Source organism: Lissotriton helveticus, chromosome 6 (genome assembly GCF_964261635.1).
Source record: "Lissotriton helveticus chromosome 6, aLisHel1.1, whole genome shotgun sequence".
Classification (NCBI taxonomy): Eukaryota; Metazoa; Chordata; class Amphibia; order Caudata; family Salamandridae; genus Lissotriton; species Lissotriton helveticus.
The window spans coordinates 1555064815-1555092709 of record NC_136067.1 but is presented as its reverse complement, the minus strand read 5'-3'; the positions used below and the strand labels follow the sequence as shown (position 1 = coordinate 1555092709).

Below are 27895 nucleotides of genomic sequence, written 5' to 3'. Positions count from 1 at the left end.
ATCTTTATCAAGGTCCGCTCTGATTACATCATTCAAACAAGGACCATTATCTGGATACTCCTCCCCTTGGTTGCTCTCAGTATCCCCCGCATCATACAGTTTTTTATAAAAGTTCTCAAATACCCTCAATACATCCTTAATTTCCGTATAGGTATTTCCATGTCCCCAATGCAAGCGATATGATTTTTAGATTTTTCCTGCCTTAACCGCAGAGCAAGGGCTCTACCGGCTTGCTCTCCTGTTTCATATCTTTTTGCCCTAGAAGATTGAAAATCCCTTATTGCCCTTTGTGTTACCTCCTTCTGCAATGCCGCTTTAACTGCCACCAATACATTATGACTTTCCTTGCCATCTCCACCAGAGGCAATATCTCTGATATGCTGTTCTTCCGCAGTAGATAGCATGCCCATAAGTTTCTCTACCTCCGCCCTGTCCTCTCTTCTAAGCCTGGCAGAACAGCTAATCGTCTCTACCCTTAAAGCGGCTTTAAAAGTCTCCCAGACCCCATTCCGATATGTGCTGTACCTATTTGCTGCAAAGTATTCTCTTCAATTGATCTACAAACCTGTCATCTGCCAACAATCTCCTTTCGAATGTCCAATATGACTTTGACCTCTCCACCCTTCCCAGATCATATATTAACAACAACGGGTTATGGTCTGAGATTGCTCTTGGGAGTTTAATAATCTCCACCTTCCCAATTTCTGAAGAGGAGATAAAAAGGTAATCTAGTTTTGAGTACTTCTGAGCAGGGTTTGAGAAATACGTAAAACCAGGGTTCTGGGGTTCTTTAGTTCGCCAGACATCCTGCAGCCCATGCGAGGTAATAAGGGCCTGGACTGATCTGAAAACTCTGGGTTTCCGTCCTACGTAGAATATTCCATTACCCCAATCTGATGAGATATTTAAATCACCTGTAACTACTAAGGGGGTAGACCAACTAGCTAGCTCTACTTCTAAAAAATCGAAAATTTCTGGATCATCATCATTCGAGCCATATATCCCACAAATTGTAAAACCCAGATCCATTTCGGCAATTACCCATCTACCATTACTATCCGTTTTCACTTTCCTGGCCTTTCCCAGAGCAGTTCTAGCTAAAATGGCAACTCCCCTAATAGTTGAGGATTGTGTTGAGCATGCCACCAGCGCGAAGCCTTTTAAAAGTAATAGATTTCTCTTAGCCTAGGGGAGATGGGTCCCCTGAAGACAGAGAACATCTATTCTGTTGTGCTTCACCACATATTCTAGTCTTTGCCTTTTCTTCCAGTCGTTCAAGCCGCCCACGTTCATTGTACAAATTCTAATGTTCGTCATCTAATTGAACAAAACCACCTACAACAAGAAACTGATCAATATTTTTACATTTGTTTGCTCTTTTTGTCTTCTTTCCATATTGCACCATTCCCTCCTTTTCCCATTTTTCACCCCAACCCCCCTCCCCATCCTTCTCCCACCAAACAACCCACCCCCCCTACCCACCAAACCCCTACCCCGCCACCCCCCGACCACCCTACTCTGTGAGGCGCTCAGACCTAGACTGTGCATGTGATGGAACACGGTGCGTGCGGTGAAAGCAACCTATATCAATACATCCAACAATTACCAAAGATTGGAGCTCAAAAAGTTACAAGTCTACAAAAAGTCATGCACAAAATTCAGCATCAGCCGATAGCCAGCAGCCCATTCCATTGTCTTGAGAGCAGCAGTCATCCTAACTTCCTATAGCGTCCAAGTATTCATTCGCTTTGATCTCAGATGAAAAAAACAATGTCCTCCCTTCGTTAATAATCTTCAACTGCGCTGGGTTTATTAGAAATGCTTGCATCTTTTTGTCCTGAATGGGCTTAATTAGACCTCTTAAACGCCAGCGTCTTTCTACCGTCGTGTGGCAGAAATCTGGCCGTACGAAGAATGAGAGCTCATCACAATCTCGTTTAGCATTAGGCCTTGCTAGATCAAAGATAGCCTGTCGCAAAATAAAGTTTCCTAAAAAGATCAAAATCGCCCTGGGTTTGTCCCCTTCTTTCATATTCCTTTTGACCTTGAAAGGGGTACGATGAACTCTCTGCAGCTCAGTGGACCAATTCCAACTTTCGAACTCGGGGAGTGCCTGTTCAAAGAGCTTGATGATAAATGCCCTGATATCGGACCCTTCTGATGCCTCCGGAATTCCCAGGACCCTCAGGTTGTTTCTACGGAGCCTGTTCTCCATCTCCTCAAGCTTCCATTGGATGTCTACGACCTGGGAACTTTGTGCGTTAACCTTGGCCACTGCCACCTCCGCTTCTGTTGAGACAATCTTGTCCTCCAAATTTGAGACTCTGTCCCCGGTGTTTATGCAGGCCTTAGACAGCCTCCTCACCACGCCCCTCATTTTCCTCATAGCTGCTTGTGATTTGCGATTTTCCTGGCGTGTCTCTTCCCTATGGGCTATGATCTCCTGATGGATTGTTTCTAGTAGAGACATTTGTGCTCTCTCAATACCCGGGCTGCCCTGTAGGGGTAATGAGGCAGAGTGGTCCCAACTCAGCTTGCATCGGGGATCTTTCTGAACCTTCGCCACAGCTGCTGATACTTTCAATGCCTTTGCCGGGTGCTCCATCTCTGGTTCACTCTCAGAATCCCCAAGGGAGCTGCAGTCACCATCTCCCTCCTCCTCAGACCATTCCAAGCCATCAGAGGCTGAGAAAAAGGCTTCACTTTGAGCCCCCTCCCCAGCCCCAGCTCCAGTTCCAGGGACCTCGACGACCTCTCCCTGCTCCGATAGAGCTAGCTCTTCCTCTCCGCCAGCATCAATAACATCTGTAGCACTCTGAGCCTGTGCCTGTATTAGGGGATCGGGTGTTGCCCCTACTGTCTCTCCTAGTTCTACGGTGGAGCCGCCTGGCCCCCCTCCTTCCTTTGACCCCTTAGGCACCTCCACTTTGCCCTGTGTCACAACTTCAGTTTGTAAATCTTCGGTTTCCGAGTTGACAGTCCTGCTGGCAATGCTCACATCCTGGGGTACCTGTGGTGAATCAGTCTCAACTACAGTCTCATCTATTGTCAATTCTGCCGATACAGGCATACCCCCTGCTGCCTCTGCCACCTTCTCCTTACCAGCTTTTGTGAGCATCTCGGCTATTGAAACCGTAGCCTGCCTGGTCCGGGTCAGAGGCTGCTGTTTCTCCTTAGGATTGTCTGGCGTCGGTGTCTGCGCTCCTGTCGCCTTAGTTGCACCTTCCTCTCGAAGATTTTTCTTTTTTGAAGCTGCTTTAGAGTTTTGGTTTAATTCGGAGCCATTATCTCATCAAATGCTCCACTTCCCTTCCGCAGCCTGCACGAGCACCCAAACGACTTCCTCTTCGGGCATTTTGGCCTGGGTTCTGAGCTTTCTCGCTGCAGCGGTCTCCGCTCCAGGCTCCGCCCTCCGAAGGGGCCGCGGCGTTTTGAGCTGGCAGAGAGAGCCGCCAGCACAGCCGCCAGTCCTCGCAACACACGAGCCGCCGATCCGCGACAGGACAGCGCAGCCAGCATGCCTCCACGAAACCTCAGCCGCTGCTACACTTCCAGACCCAGGGCAAACGGTAGGTAGGCGTACGGCTAATGCTGAAGGTCCATTTTTGCTCCTCTGGTTAGCAGCCTCACCGCAGCACCGTTACGGCCACAGCTAAGCGGCCGCCATCTTGCCTCCCCCCGAAAAACAGAAAGACCTTGAATGTGATTGACCCAAACAACTTGCAAGCACTGTTGTGCACGCAGAAAAACTGAAGCAAGGCAAAGCCAAGGAAAAAGGATGACATGAGGCCATGTCAAAGCCAATAGTAAGCACTTATAATTCTCATAACCCAAACAACTTGCAAGAACTGCTGTGCACGCAGAAGCAAGTCAAAGTCAGAAAACAAGATGACATGAGGCCATATCAAAGCCAATAGTAAGAACTAATCAATGTACAACACTGAGCACATGTGTGCATCACTGCTCACAACACTGCACTTCCAAACTAGAAGGTACATTCCACATCTCCCTCTCACACTTTCTTTCAAGTGCACATCCCACACACTATGCTCTTGGCAAGACTGTTCTACTCCGTGACAGCTCCCACTGAAAGACAGCCAGATTACAAGAAAGAAGAGAAGCAGGCATATGCAGGACCATCTCATATATCTTGGCTAGGGTAAAATAACAAACTAACGTCAGTTAAAATGGTGGCAGTTGAAGGTCATCATAGGGTGCCAAATCACAAGAGTGCCTCATTCACTACAACATAGAGAAGATATTACATTTATCCACAGCATGCATAAGCCTTCGAAAGGCAAAAGGAGAAGCTTGGACCCAACAACAGCTACAAACAGATGGAGATTTAGGAGAAGGGCGAGTCCATTGGCCACCACTGGAGAGTAACAGGAGGGAAAATCGCTGATCTCATTGGATGAATAAGATAGAAATTACACTGGAGAACAGGAAAATAAATATAAAGAAAGTAGAAGGGCCCTCCTGGGCCGTAAAGAGTAGGACATTTAAAATCAATAGCTTGATATTTAACTCAGTGACCATAAAGGAAAAAATGTCCTGTCCAATATACTGAATGGGTCGATTATAAGGGAACGTGAGAGTCCAAAGTGCAGAAGGGAGTTTGACTTTGGGATTGTGAGGAACTGAGCATAAATAAATTTAGATGAATTCGACGAGAAAGGTTTGGGTTCAAAGACAAAATGGCAGATGCAAATTAAAAGAAGAACAGGAAGCGCTTAGATCTCATTTTATTCATTAATGCAAGAAAAAGAAGCAAAGAAGCGCTGGCTTCTACCCTATGTTGCCCCATCAGCTTTTATAGAGGCCCACATCTTGAAGCACTGGAGCACATAAAAAGAGAGGGATCACACTGACTGGCTGGATAGAAAGTTATAGAAGATATGCTGAAGCCTCCGCTCCTTGGAGCAGAGGTAGACCAATCTGGAAGGATCTAATGAACTGCAAGCAGGCAACACAGAATTGTTGCCACACTTCAAAGTGAGGTATAGGAAGGTGGAAGTTCACTATATGATTCTTGAGAGTCAAGATTTATAGGATGGAAGTTGACCTCTTGTAAAGGAATATAAAGCCAGCATTAGCTGCCATGAGAGGTAGCACAAACATTTGACTACTAACTACAATATCGGTCACAGGGAGCATTGCTTAGATGTTTATATTACTTCAAACTCTTCGGATAATCATTTTTAAGAGACTGTCATGGGAAATGGTCTCTATCCACCTAGATTTGCTGTATTATTTGGCATCAAGAAAGGCAGACTATAAACATACCTTACACTACAGACCTGATGTAAAATCTACTGATGCCCAAAAGGAGAGTTGCGAGGATGACATCGAAATGTGCATTCAGATAAAGCTCGATACGATCCCTGAATGAGCACCATGTACCCTAGAGCTACCACTGATTAGCCTATTAACTTCACCACATCCAGGGAACTGAAAGGGAATCTATAGCTAGTTAGAACATGGTTTGAAGGTTATTAGGGGCGTATGTTGAAGGAAGAACTTCAAGTTTAGGGAATTACAGAGAGGCTATTGTATCCCAAAGAGCACTTAATCCTGCACAGATCAATCTCTGCAGAAACATGTAGACTTTGGAAATCAGCACTCAGTGAACTGCCAGTACATTAATGTTTGAGAATGATTTGTACTATGCACAACATACAAAGAGCAGTTATGTTGATGTACTGATTGTTCATTGAATAAACTAAATGTTCACTCAAACCACTGGATGATAAATGGCTAGAGGACAAAAATAATCCTGTCAACTAGGCAGAATGGGAGAGAATACTGAGAAGTGCTCTAAGGATCTATAGGAATGACAGTTTAAATTAATTCCTTTTTACTACATGCATAGCAGATACATTACTCCAAAAGGAATCAATAGCATCTATCCAGATGCAGCAGCTGAGTGCCCCAAGTGCAGAGACTAAGGCTTTGACCATATGGTTATGGCAGTGTCCGACATGGTTATCATATTGGACGCAAGGGTTAATATGACCAATGAAGACAGATAAGATGTCCAGAAAGAGCATGAAGCTTGCTAAAGGACCTGAACCGAAGGCTGAAGGCTACCAGGGATACACATAAGAATACAGATGTAGCTTTTGGCCTGGCTGAGCAGCGAATAACCATGAGCTGGAAATCGTCAAGTGGCCCCAGCATTAGGATGTGCCACAGTGAGCTGTCCAAACAGGCAGAAAGCAAGAGCATTATGTAACACAGGGAAGTGAGGAGGAGAGTAATACAAAAAGGATGTAGCGAAAACATGGGATGTCATAATATATTCACTCCCATCTTTACAGACAGATTAAGGGCCCCTACATTATGATGGCGGTTTTCCCGCATCCTCCGGGCCGGCGGAAGCCACTGCCGGCCCGGAGGATGCGGGAAAACCGCAGCGGACTGAAAAAGACCCCCGCCAGATTAGGATGGCTGGGGGATCGTTTTTCAGTCCGCAGCTTTTCCGCCGCAGTCGCCTTCCGTCCGCAGCGGAAAAGCACTAACATGGCTGGCCGTGTCTATCAGACACCGCCAGCCATATTAGGATGTCTGGAGGAACATGCCTTTACACGGCGGCATTTCGGCCGTGCAAAAGCATACGGATTTTTGTTTGGGGGCCCGTTGCGGGCCCCCTGGGTGAAGGGGGGTGGGGGGTGCACATGGGGGGGTACCTATGGTACCCCCCTGCATTTGCCTGCACAAAGCAGCAGGCACCTCGCGGTGCCTGCCGCTTTGTGCATGCAAATGCACAACTTACATTTTTATCATTGCGGCGGATGCTATTTCAAGCAGCACACGCCGCAATGATAAAAATACAGGATGTGACCGCCAGGGTGGCGGTCACATCCTAATTTGCACGGAGGGACCGCCGCTGCCCCTGCGGACGGTCCCTCCTACTCTATGGTGGCGGACGGACTCAGGTTCGCCCGCCATCATAATCGGCCCCTTAGTCTGGACCTCCTGCACAGGCAAGGGTCACCTTATTTCTTATTGAGGGCTACATATATCTTGGCTCCCTGTTGCATGACCTCCACCAGCCGCTCCCAGATAGTATACATCCATAATGAATGGTGAATCTCTTATTATTCATCAGCAAAGAGGTGAATCCTACTTCAGATCAATAGTTACTAAGTTGTTAAATTACATGTTAATAATGCAAACACAATCGGAAGGTATCAAATGTTGAATATTACAGGTATTAATGTACTGTGCTCAAGTTGAGTGGAAACAAACTTACTGATTTGATGAACCTGCTGATATCAGACTATAGTGCATGCAGATTGTGATATGTTCCCAGCTTTGCTGGTAATGTCAAAAGTGTAATTTGCAATCAATAAGAATATGATAGTGACCTACAGAACAGGGATTGAAAACAAATCAGAGTGATATGATCCCCAAATGGTGTGCGGAATCTGATGACCTAGTCCTTTTCATTGCTAAACAAACTGGATTTAAACTTTGACTGGATGAAGAACAAATCTATGTGAACAACTGTTATAGGATTACAAAGAGTGCTAAATCCTCTCTTAAGCTGCAATTGAGTTTTACCTCAGTATTAAGACTAACCAAAATGAAGAAATAGGAGAGAATTCTGACAGAAGCAAGCAAGGAAAAAAGGTGGACAGATGAGTAAAAGGCATAAACTGCTCCCATTTCCAGACTAGCACCAGAAAAGATAAGAAAATGAAAGTGTTTCAGTGCCATCCGAGAGTATTTAACAGCCATGTTAGACAAGGAAGGTATCCTGCAGCTGACAAAGCCCAGAGATGGCATGGGAGAAGAAATGCTACATTTTACTACGTTCAGAGCAGGAAACAGCCTACCTCAGTATGATCAATTTACAAGGGACACATACTGTTGATAGACCGATAAGTTAATGTGAACCCATCCCTTCCCTCACTGTCATAGTGGGCAACAAATGGAGAATGAGGAAGACAAAGAGAGAGTACAGCTGCTCCAACTTTCCTTCAGGTCTCCACTAATGGGCATTGGTTGGAGATCACCTTCGTGATGGATGGCGATTTGGAAGTTAATTTGTCCTTGATAGGAAGGGTGATAATCACAGATGATTGTTCCACAATATGAGGAAATAACAGTAGTGACATATTTTTCTAATGGGTGATACTCAAACCAGTACTTACGCCAATGAGGGTGTGACAATTGCTGCAGAAAGCCAAGAGGGATTCCCAACAACAAAGTAAAAGCAACAGGTACAAGGATAAAATAACGTTCTAACTAAAGCAGAAGGAACAATGAACAAATAAATGAAGAACAAAACAAACCTGTGGTAAGGAAATGCCAAATGTCGAACTTAAGCAGCAAAGTCAGAGCTAAGTGCACTTTTGCCAGGCAGTGAGCAAGTGAATCTCCATGCCCACCTTCTGGTGTAAATGAACCAGTGCTGACCTGGATGCAGAAGCTTGATGGACAGGATCTTCCTACTAAGGTGCTGAAACACTAGACTGCTAACTAACCAACCTACCCGCCATGTATCTTGCATTTTAGTCTATGACGTAATAACTGGCCTTTGATATTCTTGACAGCAGGGGGAGCCTATTTTCATATATCATCAGAGGGTGCAGTGGATACATGAGAAGTTGGGAGATAGCAAACAAAATATTGTTTGAAAAAACGCAGAACTACAAATCTCATATTACGAAGAAAAAAAACACGACTGGATGAGTTACTCATGCTTGGCATGGGACATGTCATCCCTGCAGCTTAATCATGCTAATACATTTCATTAGACTTTATGCTCAACTAACTTTACAAAATCAATACATGTCACTATACTGTAATAAGTTTACAGTTCAATCTGGCAATTTTTTGTATCAGGAGCCTGTGCTTCAATAAGTGTTAATAAATTTACGACACAGTAAGGTGAAAACACTGAAAAAGGTGTCCAGAAATAGGGAACAGCAAAAACGTCCTGTAATAAATTATTTTAAGATAAATGAAACAAAGCAAGCATCAAAAGAAAAAGCTGCTCTCTCTTTAAAAGCACACTACTTATACATACTGGCAAATGACCTTTATGAGTTAATTATTGTGTGCAGTACTTATATGTATATGTATGCCTTTAACTTTCAATAAAAAATTACACTTTTTCTGAGTATCAGGTGTATGGCCCCACCAAAAAACCTACCTTTTGTGGAAATCCTTCACTGATGTAGACAAAAGCTGTTTTTCAAGTGCCAAGCTAAAACTTGGGACATTTTTATTTTCCTCCAGCAACTGTCTTGACAGACTCATATTTGGGGGCAGTCCCTGGCCCTATAGCAGAAATGTACACAAAAGTGAGAAATATAGATCAGCCTCATTGCTTAGATTGATCAGGTAAATCACTTAATTTCACAGATGCAACTTTGATTCAGATTTGTGTAGGGAGCTACGCTGAATAAGTGATAATTGCTTTCCTACCATCCTTCAGAATATCACATAAAAGGTGATGGGAGGCTACTTGCAGTAAGTTTAACCACTGGCAATAGATTGGGGTAGCACTCCAACCCATTGTTCTTTTGCTCACCATGCCACCTCAGTTTAGACCCAGACATAAACAAATCAGATTTGACCCTGTTCCACATGGGACTACTCCAGCCCGAACTGTCAATCTAGGTCCTCCTTGAACCAGAACGTGAGCAACTCTGGACCTGTTCTGCCCTAGTTATGAGCTCGTCAGTAGGGTTGCTTGGTTCCAGTGACACATTTAGCAAGGGAGCCACGTCTCAGCAAACCCATGCAACTTAGGGTGATACATGAAACAAACAAAAGGTGATGGGAGTCTCCTTGCAATACGTCTAACCACTGGCAATAGCTCGGGTAGCACTCCAACCCATCGTTCTTTTGCTCACCATGCCACCTCAGGTTGTACCCAGCCATATGCAAATCAGTCTTGACCCTGTTCCTCATGGGAAAAGTCCAGCCCGAATTGCCAAGCCAGATCCTCTGTGAACCAGAACACAAGCAACCAAGGACCGGTTTCACTCTAATTATGGGCTCATCAGCCGGGTTCAGCTTGGTTCCAATGACACTAGGGCAAAACTGGTCCTGGATTGCCTATGTCAGACATGAATTATTGTTGGTGCCAGACTTAAGGCAAGTTAGATAAAATTTCCACAAGTCTCCTGAATAGGTCTGGACTTCATACTCCTCGGACAGGTCTGCTGTGGGATTCTGACAGACCCCACTGCAAGGAGGTTGGCAATAGGTTTATAGTCCTCGTACTCCTATTGGCCAAGAGGTGCACTGCAATGCATCGGAGGTGCCAGACCCCGGGAAAAATAATGCTAAGATGTAGTATGTCAGGGCCACAGCAAAACCTTAGTGCCACACACACACTTGAGAAAAAAACTCGACCCAGACCCCCTATGAAATATAAGACCTTTTTTATGTTTGGACATTCAGATATATCCCTGTAAATGTTGCCACAAGTAGCAGATTACTCAGATTACTAGCAGCTATGGCCATGTAGCCTTAATGAATGAACACGCTATGGCATCATCTTAGTTCTTAGTCATTCCCTATAAAACCAGGAAAGGTTGGCTTATGTTGTCTTTATGCGCTTTATTTTTATTTATATATGTCTGTTTATAATTAAATGAAGTACCTCTGTAATTTTTAAGTTATTTTTGTTCCGGACGTGGCTGAATTTAAACTATGCATTACTGTGTATATGTATTCCTCCTACCCTTGGGAAGCATTAATGACCAATGCGATAATACAGTGCTCCAGAGTGTTTACAGATTAATCAATAAGGACTCTCCGCCCAATGATGGAAGCAATTAGAACTGGATGTCTACAGCTGTTGCAATTGTAAGATGCGTGTCAGTCAAATATTGAATGGATATGTATAATATTAAAATCTTTCAATAAACCGATATAAACAAAAACATGTAGAGTATCCACAAGAAAGGATGTTACTGGAGGTATGTAACCTGTTCTTCTGGTGGATACTCTTAAATTGTAGATTCCGCACCTTAGAATACATATTAAAGAAGTACCTCCCCAAGCAGGAGGGTTTGTGAATGGGATCAAATCCAAATGTCTTGCAAGACTGAACAGACGCATCATCCACCCCGCTGGACCTGGCTGTCAAGTGAATAAACCTTCTTGAGCATGTGTACTGACACACACGTCGGAGCCTGGCAGAATGCCTGTCAACACAGTGGAAGCAGTCGTGACCCGGGTGGAATGGGCTCTCAGACCTTCTGAAGGCTGCCACCTGGCCAGTCCATACCAAGTCTTGATGCAGAGGCAGTGCTTAATTTGAGCCGGTGGTTTCCAGTGCTCGTCACTGGCAAATAATTGGCAACACCAGCACTTATGACAGTGTGTCACACAGTGGCATTAGAGAGGAGTGGAACAACAGTTCTTTATTAATTCTATAAGCCTTAAAAATAACTAATACCTGCCACAGAAGCCATTCTTATCCTTTCAGAGGGAAACATCCTTTACGGTGCAACTTTTACCACGCAGTGCCTTTACGGTGCAACTTTTACAACGCAAACCATTACAACGCATTGCGCTAGGGGGCGCTCTAGGATAGGGAATAGGTTTAATTTACTATCCAACACCTTCCCTACTATCCACGTGGACTGGAGTTGGAATAGTAAATTAAACTATTCACTATCCAGCGCCCCAAAGCACTATGCGTTGTAAAGGCATGCGTTGTAAAAACAGCGTTGTAAAGGCATGCGATGTAAAGGCATGCGTTGTAATGTCATACATCCCTTTTGGAGGGCTGGAATGGTCTGAATTGTCACACTTGTAGGAGTGTGATGGTTTGTAGTTGTGTTGGTGCTGTCATTGTCAGTGCTGGCAGGGGTATTGGGTGATGTAAGCTGCAGTGTCTTCCTGACTTGGTCCCTGGCAATTTTATTTTTATCACAAGTTAAGTTCTGTGCAGAGGACAATCAGCATCAACAGGGTACTCTTCTGGGCAGCCTTCATTTTCTTTGCCCTAGAGAATGCCAAACAAATCTGATTGTTCATGTGGTACTCGTTTATATGATCAATGTAAAAACATGAAACCCTTTTGTACGTGAGAAATTTTAGGACTAAATTAAGTTCCCACGGTGGTACCACAAGGGGTGTGGGGTAGGAGGGAACATTTGACAAATGTTTGATAAACCTCATCACAACACATGATTTACACAAGAATGGTTGGTCCAGCAAATGCAAAAGAGGCTGAAAAGTGCCCACTGAAAAGGCCTTTTTGGGCCAAAGACAAAAACTAAAGAAAAGAAAATACAACAGCTTGGCTATTAAAGGGTCAATCTTGCAGATACAACTCATCAGACTCATCAGAAATCTGCCCCAGCACCCTGATTGAATAGATTTTGTGGAAGGGAATCTAGCGGCGAGGAAGACATTCACCATTTCAGGCAGCAGATCAAACACAGTCAACTGCGGCCGCTCAACCTCTACATAAACAGGTGTAGACTGCGTAGATTCAAGTGGAGGCCCATACCCTGTGGCTTAGGCAGAAGGTTCTTGCAAAGTGGCAGCCCGATTGGAGGACAGATGTTCAAGCTCGACATTCATGGCACCACATTCTTCTTGCACAGTCTGCTGCCACCAGGATGACTTAGGCTAGGTCATTCTTGGTCTTTTTCAGAACTCGAGAAAGGAGAGGTAGGATTAGGAAGGCGCACCAAAGTCCAGTGTTTAATTCCAGTCGGAATGCATCTCATAGTGAGCATTCTTGTGAAAACCCCAACGCACAAACCTTTGACACCGCGGGTTCTTAACAGTGGTGAAAAGATCTTGCTATGGTTCTTTCCACTGTCAGAAGATGTCCTGCACCACCTCAGGGCACCATTCATAATCTAGTAGACATCGCTTGCTTAGCTCGTCTGCTCTGGCATTCAAGGATCTTGCCAGGTGGTTAGAGATTAGGGAAATGCCCTGTATCTCCAACCAACTCCAGAGGCACAGAGCATCCTGACATAGGACCCAGGACCCCACTCACACTGCATGTTGCAATACCACATGAAGGTGGCGTTGTCCACGAGAACCTGCATCAATCTCCCCTTGATGGTTGGCAGGAAGGCCTTTAGGCATAGGCATATGACCTGCTGCTCCAACAGCCCTTTCAGATGGTCTTCCCAACCCTACTCCGGCCTGCACGTTTAAAGAAAAAAAAAACTTCAATCGCTCTTTCAGCGGGTCTGCTCCAAGAATATGGAACGCCTTCCCGCCTGACATTAGAAGTATCCACTCCTTGGCACGCTTTAAAAAAGAGGCCAAATCCTTCCTCATGGCCAAATTCCTTGGCTAACCTGCTCCACAAGCACCGAGAGACTGATTACCTTTGTGATACCCTGTTCTATTGCATGATACCCTGTGCTATTGTATGATCCTTGACTCTGTAAAGATCACTGTGTCAATGTATGACCATTTATTCTGGAAAATGTTCCTATATACCTTTTCACCCCCTACCTCCCTCCTTGCACATACCCCTTTGACCCCCTGCCTACCATATGACCCCTGTTTCTGTATACCCCCCCGATTTATTGCTATCATTTTGTCAACCGATCTTTTTGTATTACTCTTGAACCTGTAAAGCGCTCTGATACCCTCACGGGTCAAGTTCACGCTCTATACAACTTTAAAATAAATAAATAAATAAATAAATAAACATCTGTCAAGAAAGGAAAATTGGGGGGCGTGGCCAACTGCCGAACATGGCGGACGTTAGATAGAAGAGCTCCGGCCTCGAGCCTACAAAATCCTGTGAATATTTTCCAAAATTAAAACCATAACTTACCTACGACTGTGGAGCGGGACAGCGAGGCCGGACCGGACTGCACGGAGCCGAATATATTTGTGGTGTGTGCCCCGGTTGAAGAGGATTGCTGTGGGCACGTGCTGGCAGTGGAGGCCGCGAGTTGGACCGTGTAGTGATCCTACACCTGGAGGGGGGCCGACTGGGGACGGTGATAGCAGAGGAGGAGGGCAAGGCACTTTGGTGATGAGCGGTGTGCCGCGATTGCTTGCCCTGTGATTGTGGCTGCACCCGCTACGGTAGATCCTCCTCTGCCGGGGACCCGGGATACGCGACTACGCGAGGATGTCCTGAGGCCTTCTCCACAATGGCGGTGTGCAGTACCGAGTGGCTCCACTGCAGTGCGCGACCCTGCTGCGTCATTGCAAGCGCGGCGGGTGCCACCAGACGAACTGCTTCCTATCTGCACACAGCTTGGGGGCGGTGAGTGTTCCCGCGATGGTGGCCGTTTGATTACAACCGTTCCGACCCTTGGGGAGCAGGCTCCTACGCGATCTGTCTCTCCTGGCCAGCTGCCTACTGTGCAGAGGACCTTTTCCTCGCTGATGAGCCCGGTACACCGTCAGGGCCCTGCTGAGACAAGCCTGACTGGCCAGTACCTGCCCTGCAGGTGATACTGTCCAGCGAACTACTGGGTGTGCCCTGTCCTTACATATATGCACTGAGCTAGCTCCTGCTGCGGATGGTATATACCCCTTGAGGACCAGGTGGACGCTGCTGTGGTTGCGGGAGCCACGGGCTGAATGGTGATGCTGCCAGGTGTCTGCGGCCTACTTCTTGGTTCCATACTGTACCAGGGCCCACATTACCTACACAGGTTACGTTCTACCGAGCCCCCCTCTGACTTGTGCCCCTCTGCACATCGTCTCCTTGATGAACTATGGGTAAAGTGGGGCGCCCCAAATCGAAGATGTCTGACTCCTGCAGTACGCACCAATCCCAAGGAGACCTGGAGAGTACGGGTGAAGCAATGGGTTCTGGCTACGTGCCCTCAACTAAGGAACCCGACTCGGAAGATAAGCTGGACCTCATTTTGCGTGAGCTACGGGACACTCGTAAGGCACTGGAGACCCAAATAGGATACCTGTCCACGAGTCTGAACCTACTTAGGGCGGACCATGTGAAGACGGCGGAAACAGTTAAAGAACAGGGGGTGACATTGGCGGAATTATTGCCCAAACAAAATCAGACGGAATCTGACGTGAAACAGCTCCAAAAGCAAGTGGCCACCTTGATGGACAGAGTAGAGGATGCGGAAGGAAGGGCACGCAGAAACAATGTCCGCGTAATTGGCCTTCCGGAGAGAAGCGAGGAGCCGGACGCGGTTGAGTTCATGGAGCAATGGTTCAAAGATAATGTCACAACAGAGGGCCTGTCTACGCAGTATTGCATCGAAAGGGCGCACAGAATACCAACGGGTCGGCCAAACCCCGAGACCCCTTATAGTGAAGTTCTTAAACTACCACGACCGTAATGTGCTACTCCAGAAAGCTAGAATGGCAGCGCCTATTAACTTTGAGAATACCCGGATTTCGCTGTTCCCGGACTACACGGTGATGGTGCAAAAACAAAGAGCTTCCTTCATGGTAGTGAAGAGACGACTCCGGGAATTGCAACTCCAATATGCGCTCTTGTTTCCGGCATGCCTCAAGATTATTCATGACCAAAAATCGTACTTTTTTGAGAGCCCTGGCGAAGTCGAGGATTGGCTAGAAGTCATGGAACTCACTAATGCGGAAGAGAGGACTCTGATCACGGAGGAAAGGCGAAACTCGATGGCGGCTCCATCGCCCAGACACAGAGGCCGTAGGCATCAGAAGGCTAAAGAACGCATGAGGATCACTTCACAACAAGCCCAACAGATCAAACAACAGGAAGTGCTGGCCACCGCGGCCTTCACGAATGCACTGAGATCAACCCATAACTCCTCCTCGGCTGCAGAAGACACTCATGAATCAGATTCCGAGAGTAGTGTGGCTCTGTTCCCCTTGGCAACGTCGCAGCTGATCGCGAACCTGTTTGGTTGACGGACCCACACGCGTATTGTAGACTCTAATTGCTTTCATATTGCACTGCGGTTGCGTTGTTCCCCTATCATAGATGGCGTAATTCCCCTCTTAGTGCTCCTGTGCTGTAGTAGCTCGATCTGGCAATTGTTTGATACGCAATACCATGGGTAAGGCGCAGTCGCAACTCCCCAAATGGCGAAGGCGTAATGTAATTTTCTTTATTTTGATGATTGTTATGTTCACTCGATTTGTAGATTCCTTACAGATCCTTATCTGTACATTGGATCAGTTTGCGGGAGTTATAGTCCGATGCTTGTTACTGGTTGGACCTAGTATTGTTGGGGGAGGGTTGAGTTGCGGTCTTGAACTGTTTGCTATTTTCGATCGACAAAACTGCGGATGCATATTGTTCTGTTATTATATGCTATGTTTGCAGTTTAAATGTATGTACCGGGAAAGTATACAATCATAACATGGAACATAAGGGGTATGGGCACGTCTCATAAAAGACACAGGATACATGCACAATTACAGCGCCGCAAAGCGCACATCGTCTACTTACAGGAGTCCCATATGATAGAGAGCGAAGTTGCGAAGCTCAGAAAAAAGTTGAGGGGGCAAGTGTTTTCCACTGTGTATTCTAATTATGCTAGGGGTGCCACGATTTGGATTCGTCACGGGGTGCCCTTTATAGCCCAGGACCAACGAATTGACAAACAAGGTAGATATGCGTTCATTAAAGGGCTTTTGGATGGCCAGCTTGTAGTACTGGGCACTTTTTATGCCCCTAATTACGAACAAGACCAATACTGGCCTACGCTGAGTGGGGCTCTGGCTGGATGGGATGCGTACCCCTGGTTGTTGGGGAGGGACTGTAAAGTAGTCTTGGACGTATTGTTGGATAGATCACATCCGCCGTTGCAGGGTGCTATGGTCTTGAGACAGGCTGACGCTTTCTCACACTGGATGATGGGCTGGGACCTACAGGATGTGTGGCGCATGAGACACCCCCTTAATAGAGAATACTCCTATTACTCTAGAGTACATGACCTCCACACGAGAATAAACAGATTTCTTTGCACGGGTAGGATAGCTATGCAAGTGATAGATTCCACTTACCTTCTAAAGACGTTCTCAGACCATAACCCGTTGAAAACCACTATTACATGGGGTAGAATACCCACACCAGTCCCCACTTGGCGCTTATGCCCACAACTGCTGGAAGATCAAGTTTTCTGTAGCACCCTATCCGATACTATTGTAAATTACTTTGTGGAAAACAGAAATACTGCATCTAATGCACTGATAGAATGTGACGCGTTTAAGGTGGTGGTACGGGGTAGGGCCATAGGTACGACGGTAGGGGCACGACAGGAGCTCCATAAATCACTACTTGAGGTGGAAGGTCAAATGGGCACCCTGGAGAAAGAAGCACTCACGGAATCTAGGAAAAAGGAGCCTCTGCAAGAAGGGCGGATACGACACGCGGAACTGTTGAAATCAATGAGAGTAATAGACCATGCAGCATTTACACAACGTGCACATAGCGAGGCAGATAGAGCGGGAGCCTTACTAGCTCGCATCTTACGAGATGCTCCTCCGTCAGTGGTAATACCCCGCATTATAACAAATGCGGGCGACATACTCACTACACCAGGGGACATAAACACTGCATTCCGTGACTATTATGCTGCCTTATACGGGACGCCTATCGGCCCTGCAGAGCCACGTATAGACGCCTTTTTATCGGACTTAACATATCTGATGATTCCAGAACCGCTATGTAAGGGGCTAACAGGCCACATCACCACACAAGAGATCAAAGTGGCTATGAAGGGGCTACCGTGGAACAAAACACCTGGTATTGACGGCTTGCCCATAGAGTTCTATGATACCTATGCAGAGGCTCTGGTCCCAGGAGGTGTGGAAAAGGGGCTGTCTGCCTACTAAGGCGGCACAAGCACTGGTTATTGCGCTCCCCAAACCGGCTAGGGATCACACTGATATGGTGAATTATCACCCGCTATCGTTGTTATCCACAGAATATAAAATCTTGAGTAAGGTACTCGCGAACAGACTAGTTCCACATTTATCAAAACTAATTCACAATGACCAAAATGGTTTTTTACCTGCCCGGAGCACATCTCTCAACATTAGGAAACTGCATTATTTGCTAACGGAAGCCCCGAAAAATTGTCCATATGCCGGTTGTATTTCCCTGGATCTACGGCAGGCTTTTGATTCTATACAGTGGGAATACATGTTCCAAGCGCTGGGGAAATTTGGTATCCAGGAGGATTACGTTGAATGGGTGCAAATATTGTATAATGCCCCTACGGCGCGGACTAGGACGGGAGGCCATATATCCGAAGAATACGCTATACGCAAAGGTACACCGCACGGATGCGCTCTATCCCCCCTTCTTTTTATATTAGCACTAGAGCCACTGGCCATACAACTGCGACGCGATTTCATAGCGAAAGGGATACGCTTGGGTGGTACAACCCATTTATTCTCGGCATATGCCGATGACATTCTTTTGTATATATCCGACCTTCGCACTCCTCTGACCCCATTGTGTGAAGCATTCCACAGATTCGAGTGTATATCAGGGTTAGCTTTAAACACTTCAAAAACGCATGCCTTTTTCTTTACGAATGGGGTTGACATTGAGGAACTGGACATTGGTGACACCACAATTCAGGTTACGACTACGACGTTTCGTTATCTAGGCATTCAAGTCTATAGGACACCCGCAGACATGTTGAAAGGAAATCTAAATAAGGCAATCAGGGCGCTGAGAGCTAGTGTTGCATTCTGGACGACATTACCAATTTCTGTTAAAGGCAGAGCAGCTATAGCGAAAATGGTTGTACTCTCCAGTTTGGTGTATTACTTCACGAACCTACCATTGTTAGTACCAGAGCATACTTTTAACTTACTGAAAACACTGTTAATTGATCTCATCTGGGGCACAGGCAGGTGGCGTATTAGTCTAAAAAAACTTCAAATTGGCACTACGGAAGGTGGATTGGGAGTACCAGATTTCCGCGCCTATTATTATGCGTGTCAATTACAATGGCTATCATATTGGACAGCAGGACGTAACTTGCATGAAATTGATTATACATTGTCTGACTTGGATAACGGTAGGCTGCACACTCTCTTACTGCCAGGCAGTAGGACCCCAGCGGACCTTCCCCCACTGTTGCAAACGGCACTGCGATGCTGGACGGCGGCGCTAAAATATACACGTATGGGAGGTAGATACGCAGGGAATACTCCGTTGCTGGGGATTCCGCTGGCCAGTGGAAGGCTGACTAAACGAATTCTGACACCCTGGTTGGAGTTTGGAGTGAGTACGGTAGCTGATCTGTTTGGAGAGGAAACACTAATGGACCACAATACATTTATGCGTTGCACTGGTGCCCCGGCATCCATGTTCCTCACACATACAGCACTGCTTGAGTCTATTAAAAAGAATTGGGCTCCTCAACAAACTTCCCCTCTGAAAATGAACTGATAAAGATGGTGTATTATATGGGTGAGGGATGTCATTTGGTCAAATGGCTGTACACTGGCATTAGCAAACACACAAGAGTCCCCCTACATGCATTGAAGACACACTGGGAGGCAGAGATAGGGAGGGACTTCTCGGACAGGGAATGGGCGACTGTGCTGGAACACCCCAGGAAGATCCCTCGAAATGCTAGATTCAAATACATACAAACAATGGTATTGCATCGTGCTTATTTAACCCCACAGAGACTAGATGTGATGTTTCCCAAGACACAGCACCACTGCCAGCGTTGTTTCTTGGTTGGGGCTGGCTTTCAACATATGGTATGGGACTGCCCATGACTGCGGGGCTACTGGGACACAGTACGACAAAATATATAATCCTCCACGAAGCTAGCCGTTACAGATACAGCAGTAGAAAGCATCCTTGGGCTCCATGCCCGGATCACTACTAACAAAGTGCAATACCGCTTCATAAACCTGGCATGCATATAAGCCATCCGAAATATAACTGGAAGGTGAAAATCTCCTAAACCCCCTGAAGTGCATATCTGGCATGCGGAATTGTTACGTTGGGCTGCAGCAGAGGGTGTAGCGCTCCGCAGGGAAGAAACTAGAGGCCTACGTAAGACACCGATCTCCCTCGAATGGGAAGTTATGTTAGAAGGGTTACGAATGCAAGAAGTGGCATTGTTTTAATGTGCTATGACAGAGTAGCTTGGAGCTATGGACAAGACCACGGGGTATACTACAGACTGTCACTGCGGCATATTTACAGACGAATGCCTAACCTGGAAACCTTTGTAATATTGCCCGCCCATTAGCTGTTCTGACAGTAAGAATTCAATAGCAACACTGACCGCAACCTTGGGGAGGAGGGTAGTTGGGGCTTATAGGGTTTTTTCCTTTCTTTCGTATCATTTTTCTTTTTAATTGTTGACATTCTATGTATAGCACTGTATTCCACGGCTGCATTTCTCTGTTCTGATTCTTAAAGCTGTACGATGTCAGTCTGCTTCTTATTGTAGCTACGTGGATAAATTACAAATGTTTAAATGACAATAGGAATACCGTGTGTAAATGATACATGATATGTGTTGGAATGTAAGTTTAGAAAATCAATAAATTATGTTAAAAAAAAAAAAAGAAAGGAAAATGGCTTGTTGTTGGAACAAAATGTGTTCTAGCAGCAACCAAAGCAAATCACGAGGCGATTCTTCTGTATTTCAGATGGAATCTGATAGATTTCCTTGGCTTTGGTACCGCTGGAACTTCAGATTCCATTTCAAAGCTTTCATGAGTCACCTAGCATAGTCAAACAGGAAGACAGGAAGTTACAGGATAGAGGAGGCTAAGGAGCTTCAGCTGCTCTTACAGAGATCCAGGACTGAGGCTGAAACATCAAGATCATATCCCGAATGTCCTGTACTTGTTATGCGGAGGGAAGGCATTAAACTGCAATGTAACCAGGATATCTCCAAGGAATGCAGCTTCTTCGAACTAGTTAACTGCAACTATGGCTTCTTGATCGTGAACCCATACAATGTCCTGAAGTTTGCCGTTGTCTGGAGGTGGCTTGGGATTGAGAGTGGCGAACATGCCTTCAACACCCAGCCACCAAGACTTGGGAAAATTAGTATCCTCTCCTTTTTTCATATTGATAGCACCCTTGGAGAGCAGCACTCACACCTCATGTAACAGATTGGAGAGGCTCTCCCATGAAAGTCAGTCAGATGTGGAGTGACAATTTGACAGAGAAAAAAGAAAGCGGGGCATAGAAATTCTGAATGATTTGCATGATCCATCTGCTAGATGTGATGGATTGCATCCCTGCGAGGAAATATTGAATCCTGTCTCCTGTGGGAGGGTATGTGCTGCCAAGGGCAAATAAAAGGGGCTTTGTGGCGAATGGCAATAAAGGGGGTAGGGAGGACTGATGCCCTTGCTAGTCTGCTGTTTTACTGCCAGATCTATGCCCTCAGCCTCAAAAGACTGGAGTGACTGTTGAAACAGTTGAGGTAACGGTCAGTGTCTATACTCCAGTACCCTGGAGTGGCCCTGAATATTCTGAACTGATGTTAGAATTGCTTTCCAGGCGTCCAGACCCAGGGAGCGCACTGCAGCTTTACTGTGATTAAAGCACTCCAGGACAGAAGCGGCTTTCTCACCAAAAGACTTGAGCCATCAAAGGGCATTTCCATGAGGGAGGGTAGTACATCTCCAGCAACTTGTGTGGAATGCATCCATGTAAGGTGGAGGAGCATGAAATTTGTGCCAACTGCCCTTCCCAGGCAATCAGTAGTATCAATGTGAGCCTTAATCACGTATTTGGCTCTGTCTTGACCATCATGAATTGTCTGAGTTAGTAAGATCCAAGTCAAGAGATCACTGGCCATGTCTAAAAGGGCCATCGTACAGCGACCAAACAATTACACTGCATTGACCAATCTCAATGCTAGGATCAATCAATCAGTGACACTTATAAAGCGCGCTACATACCCGTGGGGTCTCAAGGCGCTGGGGGGGGGGGGTGCCGCTACTGCTCGAACAGCCAGGTCTTCAGCTTCTTCCTGAAGGAGAGGTGGTCTTGGGTCAGGCGCAGGTCGGTCGGGAGGGAGTTCCAGGTTTTGGCGGCCAGGTAGGAGAAGGACCTTCCTCCTGTAGTCGTTCTTCGGATGCGGGGGACGGCGGCGAGGGCGTGGTTGGCTGATCGGAGGTGGCGTTTGGGAGCGTAGAAGTTGACTCGGCTGTTGAGGTAGCTCGGGCCTTGGTCGTGTAGGGCTTTGTGTGCGTGGGTGAGGAGGCGGAAGGTGATTCTCTTGTTGACGGAGGATAGCCGAGAACATTCATTTTTCAAACACCTGAATCCTCTTGCTCTCTTGGACTCCCTAGGCAAGGGGAAGGAATTAGTGTTCACCTTGCTGGCTGAAGACTGAACCACCAGGCTCATTGGGGTAGGTTGTTAAGTGAGAAAATCCAGGTGCTGGTCTGTGATGTCCGGCCATCCATCCATTTACTTGTGGGCTAAAAGAGGGTTCTGACAAAGTGCTGATTATGGTGCCAGTGAGGGCCTTGTTAAAGGGAAGTAAGAGCCCAGCCATGACTGGCCCAGGCTTCAAAATGTCCATTAGGACGTTAGTCTTTGCTTGACTGAAGGAAGTTATAATTCCAGGACCTCAATTGCCCTTCGAACCTCTAATGCAAATTATGTAATCTCTCCGGTTGATAGCCCAAATGGCGGGTCCAACTCTGTATCGGCGAAGGTATCAATCCTACCAGCCTCGGGGAGGAGCCTAACCTGCAACGATGATGGCCGCCTGAGCCCTCGGCTCCGCCGACCCTTCCGCTTCCCTCCCGTACCGCTTCTTATCCTGCTTGCAAATCTGTGTTTATGCTGCGGTACTGGGTTTGGGAAGCGACGCTGTTTCCAGCGATGTGCTCCCCGTCGGTTTTCCTGTGCTGGAAGTGACGGGACGTTCTGTTATCCTGTTGATGCTCGGGGAAGGGGAACGGTCCTTTGTTCTCAACTGTGCCCTGCCGGACGACAACTACGACGGCCATTGACGGCAGGACGGCATCGGCTGGCGAGACGCGGCGACGACTCTGGGTCTCCCGCTGCGGCGCTACAATCTCTCCTTTCATCTTCAAGCTATCTGGGTTCCATCGCTGGCGCTGCAACAATTGTATCCCTCTCCCCGGATGATTCCGTGAGTCTCCTTGATGTCGAGCGGAGTAGTGGGGGCCATTTTGGGCGCAGTGAATAGCGTCTTCATCTTTGCCGTGGGCTCCTGTTCTGTCTCACATTGTGTTGCCATCACACGCGGCGCTGGAATAGAGGGTGCTGCCATGATCCCCACGCCCTGGCAGTGCTGGTCGGGGAGCCGAATTGTCGGCCGACTGCCTGGAAGTGACTCCGGCGATCGAAGCCGGGGGTCGCCACATATCTGCGAGCCCCATGGGCAGGAGACTGCTGTGTCATCCTTTTACGAGGCGCCCTTGACTACTGGCGACGTTTTGTGTGCTCTGGCCGACTTGCGTGATGCTCTGTGTTGCAACGCCCGAGATCTGGAGGTTCGATTAGATATCATTTTGCCCCCACTCTCCTCGCCTTGCCGAACTGGCGCTCGCGTGCGGAGCGTTTCGCCATACCCTGGGCTCAACTGTTACAGGCCACTGCCTCAGAGATCCGGGGATGTGCTGCGGGAGAGGGAACCATACACTATCATAGCTCTGCCGGTTGCGGCACTGGTGGATGTTATGCGTCCTGCGCTGCTACAGATGTTGGGAGATTGCCTTGGGACGCCATCTTTGATACCTCTGTTGGGGTCTATTTGCGAGACTGACGTTCTTCTCCTGGGTATTTTGTCTGCGCTTGGACTGTCCCACTTTGTTGGACTGTTGCTGTGGACCTGCCTGTGCTGTGCATCTCTGGAACACATTGCCCTGCGTCGGATGGCCGTGGGTGGATGGCGCCGTGTCTTGCTGTGGTCCTTCTGGCTGCCTCCACGGTTTTGTGGGACTACCTCGCTTCAGTACTTCATGGGCGCAATGGATCGTAAGGGACAAGGTTGACTCTGTTTTTTCCCCTTCCTACTTACTGATGATGGATGGACGGTGGAGCTGGACGTTGGTTATGTTTCATTAGGGGTCGGGGGTGGGGTGGCCGATACTATTCTGCTTGGTTGTTTTGGATACCTGTGGATGGCCCTCCTCCGGTAATATATGCCTCCTTTTTCTTTCTGTTCTTTTCTCTTCTTCTTCATTTCGGGTACTCTTTTGGGGCGACAGACACATTGCAAGGGGGGGGTAGGCCGTAGCCTTTGCATGCATGTAGGGTGGGGGGTTATTTCGTTCTTTTTGGTTTCTATGGGCCTTTATTTCCTTTTTATTTTAAGCCTTTTTCTTTCCCTTTTTCTGGGTCAAGGGTTTTAGCTGTCCGGGGCTGGGTAGCTATTGGCGCACGACGTGTTCTGCGAATGTCAATCCTTATGTATTGTGTTGGTGCCGCCATTTTGACGATGTTCTCATGCGCGCTGGATCTTTGCTGTGGGTTGCCCGCTTCAATTTTGTTGATCTGTCTGGTCCTTGATCCTTCTAGTCCTTCCAGCTTACTATTTTATTTACAAGCATAAAAAAGAAAACCTTTAACGATGGTCCTTCCCCTTCTCCTGTTTCCCAGTGGTATATGTCTGCCGATGTGATATGAATCGACTGTAATTTGTTTGACGTACTGCTGCGATGCCATGTTGCGTGCTTATGTGCTTCGAAACGTTGTTGAGGCCGGCCGGATGGTTGTAGGCCCGTATTTGTTTCTGACGTTTTACAATAAAGGTTTTAAAAAAAAAAAAAAAAAAAAAAAAAAAAATCCTACCAGCCTCTCCATGTATGTGTATGTAAAAACTTTCATCATTCTAATGATGGGGGAAATCACTGCCCCCTTGCCTTATTAATTCTCTCTAGTGGTGTACCTTGATTGGAGTCAGAACCAAAGAGACAATGGAGCCTCTGCTTATGCATCAGCACTGCTAGAGGATTTAGTACTGCGACAGGCTGTATGAGGACTGATAGCACTTTAGTCATTTCATAGTGCAACATCAGTAGAGATCTGGCTGAAGTTTTTTTGCTGGTCCCATATTAGAATTAGAACCAGATCCTCTACCTTCGCAGCGGCATCGACAAGTAACATCTGGGGTATGGGACCCAGAAGGGCCATTAAGGGGTCAGAAGGCACTAGGGATGGGCTTGCAGTTTTTTGGGCCCAGACAGAAGTGCACTGAAAATCCGATGAATGGCCTCTGTGAAGGCCTCGATCTGATGCAACATTGCCAATGGCCCGTGAAACTCCGGACACACCGGAATCAGTTTGGCAATCAGTTCTATGACAGGACACACACCAAGGGAGATCGATTGGCATTGTGTCATCTTTATACCTTCCCCCTGGATATGAGTAATGGGATCCGGTTGCCCCCACTCTGGTTTGGGCTTCAATTTAGACGTACTGCAGGTCTTTGGACTTATTGTGCACTCAACCTAGCAGTGGGACGACTATGCACATGCGATATGGAGTAAGACCGTAACTTAAATGAGGGACACAACTTCTTTTCATGTTAGGAGTCATACAACGTTGCTTTAGGAGGGGGAGTGTCCCCTAGCACACTGTACTTTATTTTAGGAGTTTTTGGGAGGCTAAGGAATTTGGAAGCGGTATTTATGATCCACCTCAAAAGACACAGAAAGAAAGGAGCTGATGTGAGTGTGCAGGTATGGCACTTAAACGTGTCCTGCCCTTACGGAGCTGCACAGCACCAACAAGAGGCATGCAGGAGCATTGCTGGAAGACAATTCCAGATCTAAACTGGCCCCTGGGAAGTATTTTAACATGAGGAATCTGTGTTTATTAGAATAGTTAAATAAAAGGCAGATAGGTGTAATTCATTTTTATGCATTTTATTTTGAGTTGTTACATAAAAATTATGCTGGTTCACAGTTGTTACACAGCATTACTAGAAGATGGGAAGGGACTGAAGAAGGATAAAAGTGTGGGAATTCATATTAGTGACTGTTAGATTTGGGGGTCTCTACTTGGCACAGGTAGGTCCTTGTGACAAATAGGGACCCTCTCCTCTAGTCAGGATAAGGGGATTACACTTCCTTGGTAGCTTGGCACGAGCAGAAGGGCTTTACTTCAGAGGCGTTGTAAGTTAAGCAGTTGTGACCACATACAGTAACCCAGTGACAACACTACAGATGGACACCACACAAGGTTTTATATAAAAAATAAGTATATTTTGTATAGAGTTACCACAAGACCATAAACGACAAAAATACACACTATGATTACTTCAAGATGGTAGTTTTAAGCTTAGTTCAGTTCAGTTCAGTTCTTAGATGCGACACTCTGCTTCAATGTACCTTAAGTTGCGTTGCGCTTCGACGACAAGCAATGCCGCAGCGATGGAAATGCGGCAAAGTTCAGGTGCAAAGAAATAAAGACGTGAAGATATTCTAAATGCGGCACGCTTCTCGGGGATGCGAGAAGGTCTTGGTTCGATGCGTGGGCTGCAGCGGGGACACCCTTACGATGCGACGACTGCAGCTCAAGCGGTGACACTCTTCTCCCACGATGCGTGAAGCTTCCTCTCGACGCGTCAACTACAGCGGCAACATCCAAGATGCGACGGTAGCAGCTCCGACCGCGGCGCGCTTCTCAGGCATGCGATGTGCTCTTGGTCGAAGCGGTGCAGTGCAACAGTTCCAGCGGTGACACCCTCCTTTGGAGTTGCGACGGCAGGCACAGCGACGGCGACACGCTCCAACCTCATTGCGTTATTCTTCTCCTGATGTGGTGCAGTGCGACAACTACAGCGGCGACACCCTTCTTCGGAGTTGCGATGGCAGCTGCAGCAACGCGCTTCCTCTTCGTTGCAGCACGCTTCTCTCCGATGCGGTGCAGTGCGACAGTTCCTGCGGCGACACCCTCCTTCGCAGTTGTGACGGCAGGCACAGCAACGGCGACACGCTTCTTCTCGTTGAGTCGTGCTTCCAGCTCCTTGCAACACGCAGTCCCTCAGAAGGCCCAAAACAGCAGCAGGCACTTCCAAAGAACTCTAGGGAGCTGGGGTTTGAAGTCTGTTGTCCCTGATACTTCAGCAGGAGACAAGCTCTTTTCCAAGCCCTTGGAGATCCTTCACAATTTGAAAGCAAAGTACACAAAGTTCCTTTCTCCTTCCTTTGGCAGTAAGGCAACCACTGCAGGCCAATCCCCAAAGCAGCACTTCAGCTTGGGAACAGTCTCTCCTCAGTTTCTTCAGGTTCCTCTCCTCAGTAAAGGTTACTTCTTGTAGTCCAAAAGTGATCTAATTTCATGGGATCAGGGTCCTAATACTTATACCCCAAAATCCTTTGTTCTCTGAGGGGAGAGGGGACTTTGCCCAGTCCAAACCAGTTCTGAAGCAATCTGTTTGCCAGACTTCTCCTTTCCTTTCACAGTGCAGGGCAGGGCAAGCACATCAGACACCCCAAAGGAGGTGGAACCAGCATTGTGGAAGGTAAGTACAGTCCTGGAGCACTTAGTTTACAGGACTCCTTCTCTTCTTTCAGTGTGCAGGGCAGAAACATCAGCCGCTCCCCAGGGGGTGGAGCCAGCATTGTGGAAGGCAGGCACAGCCCTATTCAAGGTTCAGGTGCAACTCCTCCCTCCCATCTAGATGCAGATCTCTCTATTCACCACTGGGTGACTCAGCCTGTCTCTTGGAATCCCCCTGCCCTGTCACTCACAAAACCAGACAAAGGAATACACAACCTAGCAGAGGCAGGTTTGAATGGTTATACAAGCAAATACGTACTTTCTAAAAGTGGTATTTGCAAACACAGAATATTAAAATAAACTTCACAAAAAAAAAATAAGTACTCAAAAAGAGTAAAAGAGAAACAATGGAAATCTTCAATCTGCCTTTTCTTAGCGGGGTTCAATCAGCACTACAAAAGTGTTGCTCTCTGCAACAAGAAATACCTCTTATTGTACTGTATCATTTGCATTACAATTCACTATGCCTAATAACCT

At 46.9% G+C, this 27895-nt stretch overlaps 1 protein-coding gene across 1 annotated transcript in view; it reads right to left on the bottom strand.

Annotated features, from left to right (window-relative positions):
• ECT2L (epithelial cell transforming 2 like) overlaps window positions 1-27895 on the bottom strand; it is a 449543-nt gene that overhangs the window by 326496 nt on the left and 95152 nt on the right. The window contains exon 6 of the mRNA XM_078649356.1: window positions 9164-9291. Within this exon, the coding sequence (XP_078505482.1) occupies window positions 9164-9291 (128 nt within the window). The remainder of the gene's footprint in view (window positions 1-9163; window positions 9292-27895) is intronic.